The 21,336-nt window shown below is 35.7% G+C and overlaps 1 protein-coding gene across 1 annotated transcript in view; it reads left to right on the top strand.

Annotated features, from left to right (window-relative positions):
• ABCA13 (ATP binding cassette subfamily A member 13) overlaps positions 1 to 21,336 on the top strand; it is a 164,633-nt gene that overhangs the window by 35,268 nt on the left and 108,029 nt on the right. The window contains exons 18-23 of the mRNA XM_068185206.1: positions 769 to 933; positions 6,548 to 6,725; positions 8,949 to 9,088; positions 13,307 to 13,420; positions 14,730 to 14,820; positions 20,558 to 20,734. Of these exons, the coding sequence (XP_068041307.1) occupies positions 769 to 933; positions 6,548 to 6,725; positions 8,949 to 9,088; positions 13,307 to 13,420; positions 14,730 to 14,820; positions 20,558 to 20,734 (865 nt within the window). The remainder of the gene's footprint in view (positions 1 to 768; positions 934 to 6,547; positions 6,726 to 8,948; positions 9,089 to 13,306; positions 13,421 to 14,729; positions 14,821 to 20,557; positions 20,735 to 21,336) is intronic.

Raw genomic sequence — 21,336 nt, 5'->3', positions numbered from 1 at the left:
CAAACATTATAGTAGGAAGACAAAGGTGGATAAAATAGATAATCAGAGGAAGAACTGAAACTATTTAATGAGATCATTGTGGTTTTATTAGTTTGTATAGACAGGTAACAATGAATCAGTTTGTAGTATTGTATCAATCTAACTAATTCCCAAAAGCAAAGGGAACAGAGAGAAAATCCATAATGAGAAATTTGCATGGTGGAAATAGCAAACAGCCAATTGAACTTAGGTCAAGTAGGTAATAAAATGCACACAATTACTTCGGGCATGAAAAATTCAAAGACAGGAAGAGTGTGGCAGGAAAGTTACTTACTTTAGGGGTCATATTAATCAATGAAAATAGTTTCTAGATTTAATTTAACTAAAAAATTATTTTTAAAATATGAAATTATTGCATAGAACATTTTTAAAGTGGTGAAGGAAAAGTTTATACTGAATTCTAAAAGGATAGAATGCTGCAGATCCCATTAGCATCTTGGGTTGGAAAGCTCTCTTCAACTTGGCAGGTGTAAACATATTCTCTGAGTATTAATTTCTGTTTTATCATAAGCCAGATCTAACATTATGTTACAGAGAACTTATCTTCAGCTTAATCTGACAGTAACTAGAGAGTTATATCAAAAGGAGTTTTGTTAAACATGGTTTGTAGGAACATTGTATAATCAGTTTTAGAAAAAGACTGAATAATTTTGAGTGTTTCATTGAAAGGTTAATATTTGTTTCTAACTGGAATTTCCTGTTGTGGTAATTTTTCCCTTCTATTCCAAGGTCCAGATACCACCTGAGATAGGCAATGTATTAAATATGCTACTGGATGTGGTTTCTAGTATCAGTTCACTACTCAATAAAGTCCACCATGTCATGGAAAAGCTTCCAGTATTCCTCCAAGGAATTCAAAATATTGGTGTGCTTGACGTCTCTGCATTGCAGCAGGTATGCATAGGATTTCAATATGCAAAATTAATTCTCCTTGTGAGGTGATTAGGTAGGGATATGTGCTTAGTAGGGAGGCACACTACTAGAAATGATTTCCTAGAAAGTAGGGAATGCTGAGAAGAGTCCATAAACCCTAGGAAGATTCATTAGGTCTCATTCAAGCAGTCTGGTAATTCTGAGGCTAGTGATGCATTGTTTCTGTCACCTCTTTTTTTTGTTAACTTATAAGGTTCTAGTCTAAGTTACTCAGTGTTTGTCAACTGATTAACATTATCCATCATCTGTGATTTGCAGATAGCTAGCCAGGTGATTTCTGCTAATAGCAGTTTTTTGTTTGTTTGTTTTTAAGAGCAGACCATTATTTTTTTACAAGAAATAGCTTTGGTTTTTTTAAAGAATATGAGTTTAAGACAGCCTATGCAGTTCTTCTATCTGCCACGTGTTTCTGTTCGTGTCACCTAGGAGGTTTGTGGGATAGCTCTGACATAAAAAGAGCAGCATGAGGTGTGAGTGAGGGTATTTCTTTTGTCCCTGCCTTTAATGGCGGTTGCTGTATGCACATCTACACAGCTAGCAGAGTGGTGCATCTAGTGTTAAATGAATCATCAGAAAGATTTCTGTCTCTAAGCGGGTTCCAATTCCATAGGAAGACCTGTTGACCCCCATGACATTGCCTTTTGGGTTTGTTGTCCTTTGTGGAAACCTGAGGATGGAATCTGGTTTAAAACTGCAAACCTCTGAAAGATCAGCAATAGACGGTGCAATGTGGTTTGTTGCTAGAGTACAGAGTAAACACTGTCTTAAGTACTATTTTCCTTAGTGATACATTTTTCAAGATCTTCTAATCTGTGTGATAGAGACATGTTGAAAAATGCTGTTCTGGTGCATCTATCAGTTTTGGTTCTGAGCCTCTCTTTTAGGGATAGCTCTTTGGCTGCTGCAATTAATGGTGACTATCATCATACACTTGTATTTTTTCTGCTTTCCTTAAAATATCTCTGTTTGTGTCAGAATTTCCTTCCAGCAAACGAAATATTCTTTTTGGACTAAAATCCCAAAGTTTCTTATTTGATAGAAGAGCCTCTCAAAGGGTGCTGTTTAAAAAAGTGTGCAAAGGAACAAATGGAACAGCAGAGGGCCATCTGCTCAAAGTTTTGATCTTTGCTCGATGGCCACCCTTATTATGCTGTAATATACCATAGATTTAACCTTGGAATTCTTGTTCCTTTATAGTTCTAACCTTTTTTGATCACTTTTTTTCCCCCCACATAGTCTTTATTTTCTAATGTTTTGCTAAATGCCTTTTTCTTGTGAGATTCCTGGGGCTGATTGGTCACCTAATAATTTGTGGAGTATTAAAATAATCAGTGCCTCTTTCTTTTATTATTAATAAATTAATTTTTGATTTCAAGGGCTCTTCTATCTCTAACTTTTTTTTTTTTTTTTTAATTTTGAAGGCTAGTAAAAGTGTAAGTGTCCTTTTTGAGGTTTAGATTGATTTTTTATACTTTCCAATAAGTTTTAATTCTTGGTTATTTTCTGCATCTTTTCTACAGTGGCCAAACTTGTACTATTGAATAAGTGCTCCACTGAAGTGCATATATTGCTTATATGCTTCCCTCCTTAAATATTTTCTTCTATTTCCAAAAGAGCCCATCCTTATGGATTTTTGTTTTCATAATTACCAAGAGCAAAGTAGTTCAGTGACATTGAAAGATTATCAGATAAAGAATGTAGATGTTTTTAGGGTAAAATATGTGGACTTTTGTCAGAAAGACATTGAAGTTAACTTTAAAAAGTTACTTCTATAATGAAAGAGGTAATAAAGTAATTGTCAACTATTCATACTATTCAACATGGATTTGTCTGAAAGACAAAATTGAAAGGACTAAATAACTTTAATATATCTTTAAAATGTGAAGTTGAATTTAAAAAGTAAACGTACTGTAATAAAAGATTGTGTCAAAACACATTATCTACCCATCAGCATTAACTGGAATGTGGTGCCAGATTCTACTGTTAAAAAGACAGAGTGAATGGATAACTCCCTGAAGAAAAACACTGCTGATTTCAATCATGATTTTTGCTTGTGTTTTGCTGTTTGAAATTATTCCCTTATATTTTCATACCTAATTTTTTAGATGCTTGTCACTCATCAATAGATAAGCTGCAGGGACTTCCTGAGTTGCTAAATCCTGTTAATTGTGAGATGTGGCCTTGCTCTGTAATCCTTCCACTAACTTGAATAAATTCTCTGTTGATCCTATTGTTGTAGAACAACCTGTTGGGGTTTTAAATGAATAAAATTCTGACTTAGCTTTATTTGTGACTACTATGTTTATTCTTGTATCAAAAGTGTTCTGTAGCATTTTTAACTTCTCTGGCTTGCCCATATGTGTGTGGACGGCCAGTCACAGTCCTCTTTTTTGATAGGTTGAAGTGACTTATTTTAGCATTTGTTTTTTGCTTTAGCTTTTTCTATCAGGCTCTCAGTTGCTTAAGACAGGCTAGCACAATTTTTGCATGCTGGTTTAAGGCTTATCCTGAATGTCTGGAAGAAGAAATGTGTGCAGTGCTTGGGGGGAATTGCAACTGATAACTCTTGTAGCCTGCTCATTCTTGTCTATACCTACTAAAATGACTTTTCTAAACTTGCATTCAACTTTTTCATAAACTGGACACAGCTTTGTCTCTTTGTCTCTTAGATGATTAAGGATGAGTCATATACTGAGTGGTATATCACTATATATCTATACTATAGTGACATACTTCATTTTATAGCAACATCTCATGATTTCAGTTGATAAATAAGATTTTGCACTGGTTATCTTTCTATTCAATTTGCTTTGAATTAGGTATTTGGTTTCTTGCCATATTGCATTCTTATCCTATTTTCTCCTGCAATGCCTTCTGATATTAAATGATAGGCAAATTTAGGCAATTTGATTATTTCAGGGCTCACAGGAATAACACTAATAGCTTCTCTGTAATCCTGTGCTTTCTTTCCTGTTAACAGACTCCCTGAAATATCTTCTTAATGCCATTTTCTTCACCACTATTAATAATCAATTGGATTAATTGATGATTAATATTTTCTAGAGCATGAACATTAATTGGTTGTTAGAGTTCACCTAAATTTGAGTAATCTTGTAACTTTTTTGTGGAGAAAGGAATTGCCCTCCCATGTAAATATGTTGTGTTGGTCAGGAATGATAACTTGAGAATCCATTAAATTTTACTTCTTAAATATTTTTTGCTTTAATGTTCTCTCCTTTAAATTTCACTGTATATCTTGCTCCTATAAACATCAGAATCGGATATCCTTTATTTCCTGGATTATTATACTTTTCATTCTGGAGTATATATTATTTTTCTACTCTTCAAATAATGCCATCTTAATTTGATAGTCTTCTGAAAACTGTTTAATAAAATCAGAAATTTTGCTATTATTCCCCTGATTTTGTCAATTTCAGGACTAAAAAGACTTTGTTCTTTTTATGTTTTTTCCCAAGAATTAGGATTATCTATTTCCCTGAATTTATTTCCTTTAGCCCTTTGGTTTCACTAAATTTTGAATTATCTTTAAGCTCCTTGCAGTTTTACAGGAAAACTGCATTATTTGTTCTCTTTCTTTCTCTCTAATGTAATAATTCAGAATGTATTTTAGATTTATGTGCAAGCTGTAGCCCAGTATTACTTTTAAGTCTCTTTTTCTGAATATCTGGTATTTCTATTCCGTGTGAATTTGGTTTTATTCATAATATTTTTTTGGCATACAGCTGTTCTGTTAGTTCAGAAGCTCTTATGCTATGAGGTTTTTGCCTCCATTTCCAGAAATCCAGCTCCAGATAACCTTTTAATCTTCCATATCAGCTTTCCTCTTCCATGAATTTGTTACAGTGACTTGCTTGACTGATTAGTTTGTAGGAGGCTGGTTGTTTGGATTCATCAGTCTTGATTACAGCCCTACTTTTTACAGTTTAAACTAGATCAATGATAACTCTTTTTTTTTTGGTGAAAACCATACTATATATTCTTCATACTTTATTAAAGCCAAATTTTAAGAAACATATCTTTTTGAGTCAGTGGATATTTAGTTGAAAGACAGTAAGTAGATTCAGCCTGTTAGTGGCAGCTTACCGCATAAATATTCATTATTTCAATTTCAAATTATTTTGATTGGAACTGGAATTAATTAGCACATTTGTGCTCTTTGACTGAAATAAGCCTCATTTATCCTTCTAGTGCAAATAGTCACTAATAAAGATTCATAACCAATTTTATACAGCATTGTGCATAAATAAAGTTTATTTCTCCAGTGAAGTCCATGCCAGCAGATTCATTCAAGGGCTGTGGATGATTTTATTATGAATTACGGGTATTACTTATTTACTTTTCTCTGTGCTGAAACTGTATGCTAAAAGTAAGATTTTTGGGAGAAACTAACACTGAGTTTTAAACAACACTTACTAATATTCCTCCAGGATTACTAAAGAAGCACCTGGCACTTCAACAAATGCATTGATCAGGATAAACTGTTTCTAACAGTGCAATTTCCAAACTGTCTGTGATTATGTCTTTATGTAAAGTGCTGTATTACTTTGAAAATTGACTCTTCTGTTTAAAAAAATTCCAGCAATAAAATGCAAATTTTTTTTCTGTGCTCAAGGTGTGTGTTTGACATATCACAGTGTTTTTTTCTACTTGCCAGTTGTGGAGTCTTCAAATGATGTCTGATAGTCTAGTTATGCCTTTCTTGACAAGCATCTGCTACAGTAATGAGTATCAGGCGAGCCAGTGCAGTCTTCATTTGTACCACAGCAGCAAGATGCCTTGCAGTTGTGTCCTCTAAGAGCTGTGCACCTGTACAGCCTTCCATGAGATACCACTTACAATCGAAGCCCATTATTTGAAAAGTGGAGCTGCAGAGAGGATAAGACTATTGTTGTTGTTCTTCCTTTTTGAATGTGGTGAATGATGGTGCTTAAGCCATAAAAGCAGTCAGATTGCTCTCTCTCCTCATTAGAAGTATGCTAGTCATGAACAAATGGCAATAATAAATGATGGTATGACTCAAGATGTGCAAAAACTGTAAGCACATCTAACAAGTTAAAAGATGTACTTGAAAAATAGGCTTTTAGGGCATCTGAATATTTTTTTTTTCTTATTAACAACTATCTTCACTGCAAATGTTCATAGCAAAATGGCTTTAGTTGTTTCTGCTGCCTTTGTGACACAGGAATAATCTACCAGAAGAGCACTTTTTGTGGAAACTGGCATTGGAATCAGGGTATCTGTCATCCAGTTGTTTTGATATTTTCAGTCCTTTTCTGCCTAACCGCTACACAGTATTTTTCTAGTTTCAGTGTGGTGCATTATGCTGCTGTCTTTCATTGAGTATCCTGACAATTAAAACTACATTACGTTTCCCCATAATAATGGTGATCAGAAGAATAGAAATTAACACAGTGGGCCTTCATCCTAATAGGCTGTTTCACCAGCATAATTTTGTCAATCTCCTTAGATGTTAACATTGACAGAACACCAGGTTAGTCCTTGAAGCTACTTTAAGCAACTTTGATTCATCTGTATTTTTGTTCATTTGTTCTAGTTTTTGCAAGGCGGGCAGTTCAGAAGTTCAGCTGCTGCATCCCTGGAGTCTGTAATCAAGGCAGTATGTAAAGAAGAATCTTCATTTTTCAGCAATGCAAACCTGTTCATAGACATGCCCAGAATCATGGGACTTTTGGAGGAAAATATGGCAAAATATGGCATTCCTGAAGACTCAAGTAAGAAAAAATACCTGACAAGTTGCAGTATGATTTCAGAGTTAAGAGAAGTTTTTTCCCCTTAAATGGGAATGTTTATATACTCTCTGACATCTCAATTGACATTGTCATCTTGAGCACAAAGTGTTGATAAATAAAAGTTAAGTGGCTATGAGATAATTGTAGGTGAGAACGAAGAGATACTGTTTTTTCTATCTTGGCACATAATAAATAAGAGCGTTCCTGTGTTTGAGACATTTTTATTAACATTTTTAAAGCACTTGGTATTAAAAACATATATTTGAGATACAAGGTAGAGAATTTATTGCTGCTTACCTTTCTTTGGTGAACACAAAGCTGTGATATTAATGAGCAGTAAAATATACAGACCTTCTGGATAGAACGAGTTTTTAAATGGTTGATATTCCTATTCTGTTTGTCAAGTGCTCAGAAAAATCCCTTAGCTCACATATAGTTTCACCTTTGCTCCCTTTCCTTAATACACATTTTACTTACCCTGATTAATTTTACTATTGTTAATAACCTTTTTAGTGCCTCAGGTGGCCCTGTGCAAGAGAATACAGTGATAGAGTGTCACTGGGGAAGCCTCTATCATCTGTTGGTTTCTACAGGCAGAAATTGCTCCTGGCTTGGCTGGGACCCTTGGGAGGGAGCCAGAGCTCTGCTTTGGCCTTTTCACTTACATGTGTGGGATGTAGTGGTAAGCAGGCAGCTCTGCTTTTCTTTCCTCTTGGAAGAATGAAGCCAGCTGGATGGCTGATTAGACAGATTGTTTGGAATTTAGTCTCTTTAAAAGATGTGTAGGCCAGAAGTGCTGTTTCTTGATATTTTTTTTTCAAGCTGTCACAACTCTGCTGTGAGAATTTTTTGCCATGGGACTCTGCAATATTTAAGGCATCAGTTATTTCCAACATTTCCATGAATGAATTAATACTGTTGTCCATATTTTACTGGTTTGTAAATGGGGCAATGGAAAATGAAAATTTAAAAAAATTGAAGCCACAGAAACTTGATTCATACTGCTTCACAGTGATTAACTTGTATGTATTTTGTGTATACCAAACACTTCCTAATGACTTTCTGAAGATCACAGCAAACCCAGATTAGCAAATCTTCTTTGTGTCCTTAGTCTGTTGACATTTATGTCTGGCCAACTTCTAGCCTCTTAATTCTTTGCTATTGTTTAGCAAGGGTCGTGTTTACTAATGATTGCTTCATTCAAGAAAGTAAAAATTTAGGCAAATAACTGTTTCTTGATGAAACATTTCTGACACTTCTTTCTTCAACTTTTATCAGGAGTTTAAATGGTTTTGGCCTAGTTTTCCATTATGTAAAAAGATTTGTCTTCCTTGAGGAGTTAATGTTATCATTTAACATTTCTTCAGAGCACTAGAAACAGGATATTTTGAAAACACTTGTAATAAATAATAAAACCCCCCAAAAACATGAGTTGGGCATAAAAATCTAAATGTTTCTTATAGGAACTCATTGCCTTTACATGAGTACAAATGCAGTGGGGTATATTGGAAACTATTCCTTATTTCCTAGTTCTGAAGGACATACACCCTAATGCATTAGTAGCCCCATGTGATGTAGGAATATGTTTTTTTTATTATGGGATGGAAAAGGCACGGATTAGATTTTTCAAATCAAGAAGTTAAGTGTCATGACAAGTTTTGCCTATTTTTTGGTAGATTCTTGTAAGATTATACAAAAAGAAAAGTCTATTTCTGAAGGATTTTGTATATTCCTACTTCTTTCTTATGTAGGAATCAAAGCTAGAGAACAATGGAGTGTGTGAAAGGAAATTTCTTTTTTTCTTTTAAGGTGATTCTTCCCTCTGAATTCACTTTTGTGGGCAGAGGTTTTGCATATGTTCTTCTGCTCTAAAATGCACCAATGTAACACTTAGGACAGATGGGATTCACAGGCTGCTTTTCAGAAATGTGAGGAACACTTTAGATTTTGATTTTTTTCCGATTCAGTGTTTAGAGTTCTGCATCCTCAACACTGTCATAGGCTGTGTTTAAGCAACTTCTATAGGGGCCTGTACTGATTGCTTAGTGGTGGTTGCATGGTGGTGTTACCAAAACACTGGTAACAGTTTTTGGCATGGTGCTGTGGTAGACTCTAAAATAAGACTCAAGCTTTTATTTGAATAAAAAAATTTCAATCTCACCTGTATTGTCAGTCTTAAATGTGAATCTCTGTTTGTTTTTGCAGCTCCTTTTTGCTTGAAGCTTTATCAAGAGATTTTGCAAGCTCCTAATGGGGCTTTGCTATGGACTTTCCTAAAACCTTTATTTCATGGGAAGATACTGTACAATTCAAACATCAGCATGATTGACCTGGTGATGGAGAAGGTGAGTATCAAGAAATGTCACTATTTCTGTGTATTGATTTTGTCTTTGTAATTCTTTTTAAAGGTCCACCTTTTCAGGGTAGGCAGAAGCAATTTGATAATTGCCTTTCAGAAAAATAGATCCAACCTGCCCCCTGAGGCCTCACCCGTCTCCACTTTAAACTTAATTCTTCTCTTAACTTCTATTTTACTTGTTACAGTGGTTCAAACTCAGTGTGAAAAGCAGAATTTTGCTCAAAGTCCTTTAAAGCATGTATAGAAAGATTAAAAAGAACGTTAGCGCAAGTGTCATGTGAGTCATGCTGAATTGAGGTGTAGGGTGCACATATTCTAGGGAAGCTCTTTCCTTCAACATTTTCTTATCATGGGAACTTTAATGGGGAGGCATAGAGATCTGTGGGAAGGGATGTCCCCAGGGAAAAAAAAAAAAGCCTGCTCGTAGGGAGTCACTGAGCTGAATGAAAAAGAAAAAACTTAATCAATCAGTAGTTCATCCTCACAGATAGTTTCTAACACCAGTAGTTGAGTGACCAATCATAACTGAGGTGCTGTATGTGTGGATGCTGCTGATGGTATTCAAGAGTTTTGCTATCTCTGCAGTTCTGCTATGGTTGGTGTTCTTGCTTGTGTGATTATTGACAATGACATGTTTCTTCATGCCTAGCTTAGATGGACTTCTGTAAGAGAAGGGTTTATGACTTATTTTAGATTTCTCTGCAAATTTTGCATTGATCTTCTAAATATATGACTTTTAACCTGCAGTATTAGTTATTGCAAGAATGGAAATTTGGAAAAAAGATTGCTGCCTGTAAGTGGTACACAAAAAGACCATAATAACTTTAAATGTGATGGACGTGATGGTAACTATATTATCTGTAAATTGAAAACTTTGTGGTATTCTAATTTGTGTTCTAAAAATATAGCAAAAAACTAAGCCAAAAACCCCACTGTAGATAGCAGATACTATGTAACTTTATAGTTTCTGTTCTGAATTGGAAAAAAAAGATTAAGTGATTTCATGCTTTGCAGTTAAATAAATTAATTTGGGGAACATTGGTTTTTGCTATGGAGTACAGTATAATTAATTTAAAATTTCTAGTCAGTCAAACATAAAGCTGTGCTTGATGTTTCTAGATGGAAATTATATAAAGAATGAGTTAGAAAAAATGATAAATATTACATCTATTTTAAAACTAATATTCTATGTTGCAATGACATTTAGAATATAACACTTAAAATAGTTCCACATTATTTTACCAATTAATATGCTAAGCCTCCATTCTTAAAACATCTGTAGGAAATATTAATATCTTCACATAAAATATATTCCCCCACAGACCTTTTAGTGAAATCTGGACTGAGTAATGCAGTTCAGAAAGAAGCTGGCTTGCGGGTTGGTTTTTTTGGGTTTGTTGGTTGATTGGTTGATTTTTTGGTGGTGGGGTTTAGTGCTCTGGAATGATAACAAGATTATCTTAGAAACTCTTATTCTACTTATATATTCTCAGGCTCACAAAAGTTCCATCAGCTTATTCAGAAATCTCTGTAAATATACTTGCCCCTCTTTCCAGTCCTGTAAATCTAACAAGCAGTTATGAATGGGTATCTGTTTATGTGTAAATATGAAAGTAGTAGGAAATTTTATTGTTTTTATTACAGAAATCTCTCAGCTATTGCTTGAACACAAAGCTTAAATGCAAAATATTGTCCCCAGTGTCTCAAATGCTGCTACTAAACCCCAACCCTGTAGCTCTTACAAGCCTGATCTCCTACTGAAATTGGAACAGTTCTAGTCTCCTTTAGACTGTGTGGCCACGTCATCTATTTACTAGAAGAAAAAAGTAGCAGACTACAGCTTCGATAATGTTTGTATACTCTGATATATTCTCTAAGTTTTCCACATGGACTATTAAATTTGAGAGCATGTAATTGACCATTCTTTGATAAACTGTGAGGTTGCTGGGTTTGAGTTTCAGAGAAGGCAGCAATTCTACTGTGTGGAGTGATGGTGGTGACAGCCACAAAAACAGGCTCTGGTGGTGACTGAGGGTAAAACAGTTCAGTGCCAGCTGGCATCCAGGAGTTCAAAGGCCTCGTGTGATATCTTTGATCTTTGCTTTCACAACTATGTTTTTTGCCACTGATGAACTGTTCTTATAGAAGTATTTCTTATTTCAGAAGATTTTCAGAGTTATCTCATATTCAGCAATCAATTTTGAATAATTTTCTGCTCTTTCCAAAAAACACTGGGGCCAGGATTGCCAGGACTTTGTTGCTATAATTTGTCTACTTGCTTTTTGCGTTATATGAATTCCTAGTATTTATTGTGCCTGTGGTGAATTCTGCATCAACCACTTCTTCCTCACTTCCTTGTTCTTCCAGTTCAGACTGTGGCACCTTCTATTTTAATACTCTCTTTTTATCTCCCAGCTGTAGTTATTTCTATTTTCTATTTACTACTACTTTTTATTGTAATTTATTATTAGTATAAAAAAATAAAACTAACTTAGATTTCAGAATTATTAGCCTGCATTAGTAGCATCTTTATAAATAACTTTGCATTTATTATTTTCCACTTCCCTCATAACAAGGGAATTTTAATCAGGAGGTTACACTACAGTGAGTAGTTCAGCTATTTAATCCTTGAATACTTTTGAAATTCTTGTCTGGACATTATCTTTTCCTGGAAACTACTTATTGTTCATTTTGTTAAGTTGCAGGACTTTATTTTTTACTGCTGCTTTGATAAGAGACTGATTCTTCCAAGGGCTCTGCATGGGGAAGGCTTCTGACACAAGAACTTCCCAAATGACCACGGTCATGGATGAATGAGTGAAAAAGCAAAACTATTTTTAAACAAACTCTTTTTTTTAATTATTATGATTAATTTGTGCTGTGCAGAATCAAGTTAGGAAGCACTAAGCTATACTGAGCCCAGATCTTACAAGCTGCTTGGTATAATAGCTTCTAGTGGTGTCTGAAATTTTGATCTCCTTGTGTTCTGGTGTGACCTGTTGTTGCTCTGTCCTGGGGAGAAAGCAATCTCCCATACTGCCTATTTGCCACCCTTGCAGCCTTCCTGGTCTCCCTTCATCTTGTCACCATCGTGCCTGGTCTGGGAGTTTCAGTCCATGAGGTTTCTGTGTTACTTCTGACCAGAAGAACTTGTTTAGTCTACTTGACATCAGATTTACTTTAACATTTGGGATCACTTTCTCTCTAATCCTAATGAATGATCATGCTTTAAAGTGGAATAAGGATTCTCATAGAAGTTAAATGCATAATGTTTTTCAGGGGAACAGAATTATTTGCAAGGTCTTTTTAGGGTGTTCTGTGTTACAAAGAGGAAGAAAGAGCCACCAGAAATTGTTTTCTCATTTTGTGCTAAGAGTGAGATTTTGAAAAAGGCACTTAAGATACTATGGTAGAAATTGTATACTTTCAACATGAATTATTGCAAAAAGCATAATCCCAAATTGGAATTTACAACTCACTGCAGACACTCTTTGCTGGAAAATGTCACCATTTTTATCATAACAACTATGCTGGATTGTTCTTAAATGCACTTCTGTGACTGATAACACCAATTTAAACAAAAAGATACTGCAATATTTTCTAGTCTTGAGTACACTTGTGATCTGTTTAAAACAGGCTGGAAGAAAATTGCTAGTTGTTTACTAAAAGAGAAATTGTAACCTGTGTTTGACTGGGACAGAAAATATTTTGCTTTACTCAAGTCTTTCCCTGTGAGAGTATTTTGAAACAGATTGATTGATCAGTTATATTTATTGTCCAAACTGTGCTTCCAAATTTCAGTTTTGTTGTGTACTCAGTCAAACTAGTTTGAATAAAAGATCCAAAACGGAGAGGCATTCTTTTAAAACTGTATTTATTTTTTCTGTCTTTCTCAAGCACCCCCATGATACTCTCTATGAAGGTGACACTATAAAATAAAGAAGTCTTTATTGATACTTCAGGTGGGAAACATACAGAGAGGACAGGAAAACTTTGATTTGCTTGGTATACAAACCAAGCAAAGAAAAAAATACAACTAATTTCTTAGGTAAAAAAAATAAAACATGGATATTCTTCCTGCTGATGATCAAAATGGAATGGAAAAGAGTTGCAGAAGATATAAACCATGCCAGTTTTTCCTGTTTCTTAAAATTTACTGTGCACACGTTTCACTTCATTTGTTTCCATGTATTTTTTTCTCCAGGCTAATTTCACTTTTGGTTTTGTGGAAAACTTGAAGATTTATTCTGAGACATGGCTTAGGATGTCTGAGGTTTTCAAGACCAGTGGAAATGTTCTCACAGTCTCACGACTGCAGGTTGGTGAACTGTGGGAGAACTTTCTATTTTCTAACTTTTTGCTGTTTGATCTAGACAGTATTTCTATACATGCAAAACCACCCATATATCTGACTTCAGATTTTAAAAGAGCTGAAAAAGAGACAGATTAGCTTTAGGTTATGAACCTAGAGACTTATGCTGAGAAACTTCTGACATGAAAATACTTAAAAGCAATGTTGCCTCACTACCTCCAGTATTGCTCCAGTATCACTGAACAACAGAGGAAATAAAATGATGCTGGTACTTGTTTGTTCATTGCTTATGTTTGCCAGGAAGATGTGAAACTGATGAAAAAACTGATGAGGGAAATACTGACTATACAAGAAAGGCATTCTTCTTACTGGGTGTTGGAACCCAGAATGTCCCTTGGACACTCTTGGACGTTCCGGGCCCAGGTCAAAAGCATTTGAGACCCTGGAATGCAACCACAGACCCCTATGGCTTTGAACCTGATCCATGGAACAATTTACCAACCTTGCAGGAAGAACAAGAAATCACAAAAGTTTAGATATTATAGTAGAAGTAGTCACAAAGTGAAAGGAAGAATTTTTGAGTGCTGTACTGGGGGGTTTTAGGCCTTGTACAGAGGGGTCTGAGTTTTGTACATGGGGGTCAGAAGTTGTAAGATGGAGGGACTTGGGTGTGCCCTGTCCTCTTTCCTTCTTCTTCCTAACCTCCATGTTCTTGGTGATGTTAGCACTCACAGATTGGTTTAGAGTAGAAAGTCACTGTTCAGTATAGGTGATGGGCACTGGGGAAAAACTGTAAACATCTAATACGTAATGTATGATCTAAAAGAGGGCACCAGCCCCCTGGGCGTTGGAGTGTGCCCTTGCCTGACTGCTGAACGGACCGCAGCAGCTCAGGGAGAAATCTTTTAGATAACATACAATAAACTACCTTGAGACTGGACTGCTGAAGACTACTGAGTCTTTCTTTGGAGACACAGGTTGGAGTAGAGGCTTTTCTACCTTTCCAGCTCACCCCAACCAGGGGGTGAGGCCTGACAACACAACAACATTCCTACAACTGAGGTTTCTCAATTGTACATATTTGTGCCTTCCTCTGTCGCCTCTTCTAAATCTCTTCCCTGCCCCCCACCATTTATTGAAATGTGTGATGTTAACCTGTTAAGAGGGAAAGACCGACGACATGGAGAAGCTAAATGACTTCTGCAGTGTCATGCAGGAAATCTTGGTCATGGAATTGAACATTAATACATATGTATATTTTGTATTTTCTTAGAGAAGATAAACCTGAGGTAACATCTATTGCTTTTCATTTCAGGAAGCACTGCAAAACAATTTTGTAAAGCATTTCATAGAAAGTAATTTGGATATCAACATGGAAAGACTCCTCAAAAAAATGCAAGCGTATGGTGCGTATATGAAAGTACATGTATTGGTTAGCCTTGTTAGACTTAGAATTACATTTAATTGAAATTGAATATTTTACTTACATCAGTGATACTTAAGTAAAGTAATAAGAGACTTTACCCTCTTGAGTTAGTCTCAAATGTAATTGTTTTATTTTGAGTGGCTGGATAATTTGATTTCAAATATTGAAACAATATTGGTAACAAGTCAGAAATGTAAAAGTGTCATGGGAGAGTCTCAAACATATCATCCATACTTAAAAGGAGTGGAGGGAGATGTAAACCTTGTAGCCACAGTTCCATTAGGGAGAAGTATATTTTTGTAGTAAATTTTGATGGAAATAAATAGACAATGAGGTTGGATACAGTGTGTTTGATAAAAAACTCTCTGTATTTTTTTTCTCCATTTATTCAGAATCAGTTGTGTGTGGTGTCCTTGAGCCTCAGAAAAGCCTGAGAGATGATTATAACCAGGGAGCTGCAGTCAAAAGAAAGCAACCTATGCCAGTCCCAGCCCTGGGATAGCCCAGTGGGGCCATGGGGATGATGCTGAGGGCAGAACACCGCCCCGTGGGAAGCAGTGTGGGCCCAGATCCACAACCATGTGTGAAATGGTGGGAGCTGCAGCCTGGAGCAGGCCCGGGCCCAGTCCCAGCTTAGTGCAGCTCTGGCAGAAAAGGACTGGCCTGGATTCATTGGTTTGCCTGGCAGCCTCCCGCAGGGCACAGCCATCCCTGGCTGCTCCCTTTCTGCATTGGTGGTGAGCCCTGGCAGTCAAACAGAGAGACTCCAGGGTTAGATAGATAGCCCAAGGGGGATGGTGCTTAATGGAGGAGAAGGGGAATTATTATTTTGACTAATTTGGGATATTCGAGGATTTAAGTAGGAGAAGAGAAGGGATTATGCTGTAAATTTATGCTACTTAATGATTTTACAAGAATTTGATAATTGAAAAAAAATTCAGTATGTCCAGTTGTAAGTAAGCTGTCATGATCATTAAAATGCTTGCCAGCATGTGCCCAAAGGAAAACTCTGTACTGAAGCAGATTCCAATGTCATTTAAGAAAAGTTCATGCTTTTGAGAATCAGAAAGAGAGAAAAGTGGAATAAAATGCAATAACAGACAGTGTGCCATCATGGACAAAGGGAGCAGAGTACTTCCCAGAGGAGGATTGTTGTAAAAAGGACAGATCTGTGTGGTTTCAGGTCAGTGCCTGTTAGGATAATTATGAGCCAAACAAAAATCTGTTCCAGTCGCTTTCTGGAGGAGGGCAGTGATGAGCTCTCAAGTACCCCCACAGAGGGACTTTGTGACCCTCATTGCTTTGAAAAAATTGACTTTACAAAAATGTAAGTCATTAAGTCTGCTTTACAGACAAAGAATTAAAACTACAGCTAAAATAAATAAATGTACCTGAAATACAGCTTTTATTGGTTTTCACTATCTGCCAAGATCCACAGAGAGCTTGAAAATGAAGTGTGCTCTCAGTCTTAACTTGTACTATTGCCCTGAGCTGGTGCAGTCATGGTTGGTGTGAGCTGGTGTGGCTTTTCTTTTAGCAGACAGGTTGTGAGATTTTGACGAAATTGGCCTTGGTTTGAAGGCTTTCTTTGAAGGCTAGGACTTCTTGTGTATGCTTTCAGTAAGAAAAATGACAAATGGCATCTGGAATTCAAACTGGAAAGAATTTGGGCTCTGTGTCCTCCTTAGGCAAGGGACTCAAATGAATCTGCTTTCTCTTCAGATGATTTTCTTGACCAGTGAATTGCTAACTAGTCTGAGTTGTACACAGCTCACCCCTCGAGGTGAAGATGGATCATAATACAGCTAAAAACCAAGCCCACAGAATCGCAATGTTGGAAAGACAGGATGAAGGAAAGAGCAAGACTCAAACTTCAGGGCATGCTGGAAACAGCTATCTCAATCTATTAGTTGAGTAATAGCTGGATTTTGTTTGTGTGGACCTAACACTGAGAACTACATGATAGGTTATGGACAAACAATATTCCATTAAATAGGTACCATGATCTCTGGAATTATCAGATCCATCTTCACTGATGCAGACAACATCAAAGAAATCTGTACCTGTGTTTCTCAAGCTTTGATGCAGACAACATCAAAGAAATCTGTACCTGTGTTTCTCAAGCTATAGCTTTTTCACAGAACTTGAGGACACTTGATAATATGTAATAAATGGTTAATAGTTTGGATGGTCAAGAAAAAATATGGTTTAAGCAAGTGTGGCTTGTAAAACTAGGATTTCCTTATTTTAAGAGAATACAGTTGGTAAAATTAGCATCATATAAAAATTGAAAATCAATAGGGGCTATATATCACAAGAGCATTTATGCCTTTGTGAAACTGATCTCTCCAAAGCGCCAGAGCACTCTATGCATTTATTATGCCTCTTTGTATAGATTCACGTGGTTATTTTACTTGAAAAATTATATGCACTCTTATTTTTATCTTAGCTTTTGTGCTTTTTGTCCATTTTATTAGACTATAATCATGTGTAACTGAACCGTAAATGTCTGTTCTTATGTTTTTTTTTTTAAATTTCATTAATCTTATATTGCATCAGCTGTTCAGTCCTGTAATTACCTTGCTTGCATCCAATTAAAGCCTTGAATATATCCATGTTAATGGTTTTGCCACTCAAAATATTTTTAATTTTCATCCAAAGCTCCAGCTTTCTAAAATCTCCTGATCTCTGTGATTATGTCTTCTAACTAAAGCAACTATATTCTTTTATCACATCTACACTCTCATACAGATGACTTTTAATTATCCTCAAATACAAGGTGCTTGTCTTTGTGTCATTTTTTTATTTCTCTACAATGATATAAAAAAATGTTAACAGACTTAGTGATGTTCTTTTCTGTGCTACTCCTGCTGTAAAGTGTGATGGACAGAGTGGATAGATGTAGAACTCTTCCCATGTCTCTATAAAATCATCATACTGCAAGACCTTGCAAGGTTATCAATTTCTAAAACTGTTCAGCAGGATTACTGTGTCATATTTACTCAGGTCAAGCAAGGTAAATATTTAGGCTGAGGGCTAAAAAACTGGTGGTTTTCTTTTTAATCCCTTTACTTTCTAAGCTAGCTGTGTGTGGGCAAAGAAATTGTTTTCCTCTATGCTTGCTTTGCAGCCCAGCAACTTGGAATAATTTCCTACTGATCTTATATAAACCCTGACCCACTAGAACTTGTGAGCTCCTTGCTGGGCACAGTCCTTGCAAACCTTCAGGAGGCACTGGGAGACATTTGTGCTGCAAGCTTCTCTTTTAAATTCTTGCTTGCTGAGTCTCTCTCTTGTACGTCTTCTGTGATTTCTCCCAGACATGAATTTTCTTTTTTCACTATCAAGGGCTCTTCTTACAGAGGGCTACATGTGACACTGTATATAACAGCCAGGGTGATAAAAAACAAGACCAAAACAAGCAGATTTCCTTTGTGCTACCCCTCTGCTGCCCTCATTGTAGTGGTATAGTTTTGTGTGTATTTAGAAGGCAGGAAACAAATAGCTGTAATGCCATCACTGAAAACTGTGCCACCACCCAAAACTTCTGATACCTAGAAACTTTCTTCTAATTTCTGACCTAAATTTATTTATTCCTGATTTATCCTAATTTATTCTTCCAGCAACTTTTTATTTTTACTTAAATAGCACTTCTATTCAATGGTTTTACATAAACCATTTGTATTTCCTCCCAGTTACTTAATGATAGGTTAAACAAGTGGAGTGAAAGATGAGGGCTGACTTGATTTTTAATGAAATATGAAGATAATAGTGAACACAGATTTACCAAGTTTTTCATTCATAATTGCTACATTTATAAATGGGAAAAAACATAATCAACTCTAAAGATCTTGATTTTAAAACATTCATGTAGATAACATTTTTCATATATGTTATTTCTATGATGGAGTACAGAAGTTCGTGCACATTAGGACTATATTTTTTCCAGAAGTATTTAGTTATGCCACACTCCAAGCCAACAGCAATATATATGTTATTTCTTATGCTAAAATATTCAGCAATTTAACTTATGAGTAAAGCTTTTCTTAGGTAATTATTGATTTCAAATTAAGGTCTTGTGTATGTATATATCAATCAATGATAAAATGCTTTCAGTAGGAGGCAACATTAAGGATGACATAGTTCCAACCTCTCTGCTGTGGGGCCACATTCTGCTAGATCAGGTTGCTCAGAGCCTGCCCCATCCAGCCTGGCCTTGAACACTTCCAGGCTTGGGGCATTCACAGCTTCTCTGGGCAACCTGTTCTAATCTAAACCTACTCTCTTACAGTTCAAAGCCATTCCTCTTGTCCTAATGGTATATGCCCTTGTAGAAAGTCTGTCCCCAGCTTTTTTTAGGCCCCCTTCAGACCACAATAAAATCTGGAAGGTGCTATAAGGTCTGTCTGGAGCTTTCTCTTCTCCAGGTTTAACAACCTCAACCCCTTCAGCCTGTCTTCATACAGAATAATGCGTATAGGGTTATATATAATTACATACACATATATTAAAATGTGTATGAAAACCCTGCCATTCAGGCTTAATGTTAGGAATATTTTCTTCTCTCTAATACTGTCAAAAAAAAAAAAAAAAAAAAAAAAAACGGGGCAGCATGGGTGTTTCCTTTATTGTCCTCCTCAAGGATAGCCATAAATAAGACATTTATTATCTCTATTCTGTAATGGTTTCTCTCAACCTATGAATTCACCCTGTCATTTTTTGCCTATCTTTTGAATTCTAGACTGTCAGTTCCTCTGCTTTTTCTCCTTGTGCACTTTACCCTTCTCACTGTTAATCATGCTTCTTCTTCAGACTGCTTCATACATTTTCCACTTATCTGCCTTCCTATTGTAATATTTCCTGTGCTGATGCTGAGTAATGTCTCTGATCCAGGATTTGTCTGTCACCACTCTTATCAAAGGAGGTCATCACCTATCCTTTTTTAAAGATTCTATCTTCAAGTGAGTGTTGAAAAATTTAAGATGGAAAATTGTGTTGAATCTTTTATAGCATTATTACCTGAGAAATTCAGGTGTTTTTATTAAATCTAGGTAGCATGTTTCTAGCTCATGCTATCCTTCTGATTATTCTCTCAAACATAAGGATATAGCATTATCCCTACATTCTCTACCAATGGATGAAGATCTGAATTCCCCCAGAGGTTGAGTTTTTTAGAAACCAGGTTTTGATTGAGGTAGATGTTCCTCTTGGATCCATTGATAAAGTAAAAATGAAGAGATTATTAGGCTTTTTGCAGATTCTTTTAAATGCAGAACTCCTGTCAAAATGCTTATGCTCTATTTAACATGGTTCTTGAAATATTCACAGTATCAAGGAGAAAAGAACTGGATAGTATGTTGCTAAATGAGAGATTAATATCTATTATGATGTCTGAAGTACAGTAATTCCCTTGTATTTGTAGGAGTAGTTATGGGAACATAAGAAAAGGTTCAAGGATGTGGGCTCTTTCTAGAACTTTGCTAGAATTTTTTACATTTTTGTTCCTCTGAAATTGAAGGAAAGAGAAGCTGAGGGCTTGTAAAAGCCACTGAAACTGGAACTGCACTTCCACAAGTCCACACTAAAATTTCTGTGTTTTTTAAACTTTTTTTTTTTAATACAAAGTGGATTTACTCTTATAGGATGTGCAAGTGACAACACACCTTTCTGTACTGATCATTAAAACTAAGCAAGTCCAATTTGTGTCCTCTTCTTAGAAACTATGACAAACAAGATGCTTAACAGCTCAGCAAGTAAACAGATTGACCTGTTGACACAGCTTGTTGTAAATATCTCTTCCTGTGTGTTACTGGACCGTTTCCAACCTTTTGACTCTATAGAGAAACTGGAGGAGAAGGCTCATGAACTCATGCAGGAAAATAATCTTTTGGCTAGTAAGTACTTTATGTAAAATGTATTTTTACAGAATATTTCAGACTTTGTATCTGTTGTCTGTGTTTATTGATAAGGTAGGTAAAGGTTACACAGTTTTAAAGCATGCATTAAATCACATATAATACAGTCAACATAAAGCACATTTCAATGCTCTAATGTAAACTGGAAAGACTAATTTTATTGTTTTACCTGTGGAATGGCCAAATGAATCCTTGGAGTCTCTTATTTCTATCAAAATGTTTAAAAGAATGGTCATAAATATTTAAAGAAGAAAAAGATAAAAAAATGTGGAATACTGAGGAAATTTAACAAGATGACAAGATGATCTAGTTTACATCCTTTCCACATTTATTTTTTATACTCTTGACTTTTCAAAAATGAGGAAAAAAAAGGGGTTTGTTAAGATTTACTCTTAAACCAACACCTCAGAGTAATTAGCTTTTTTATTCAGAGTAAATAAATTCTTAAGGATTTTCTTTTCTTCCCTGGGATTATGCTGTTTCTCTTTTTCCTGCATTATATGCTTATTGCTGAGAACCAATTAATTTTTCAAAAGCCTTTAAAAGGCAAGAATATTTTCCTTATATACACACTTAATTTG

The sequence above is a fragment of the Anomalospiza imberbis genome, chromosome 1, assembly GCF_031753505.1.
Source record: "Anomalospiza imberbis isolate Cuckoo-Finch-1a 21T00152 chromosome 1, ASM3175350v1, whole genome shotgun sequence".
Classification (NCBI taxonomy): Eukaryota; Metazoa; Chordata; class Aves; order Passeriformes; family Viduidae; genus Anomalospiza; species Anomalospiza imberbis.
This window is presented reverse-complemented; position numbering and strand designations above follow the sequence as displayed.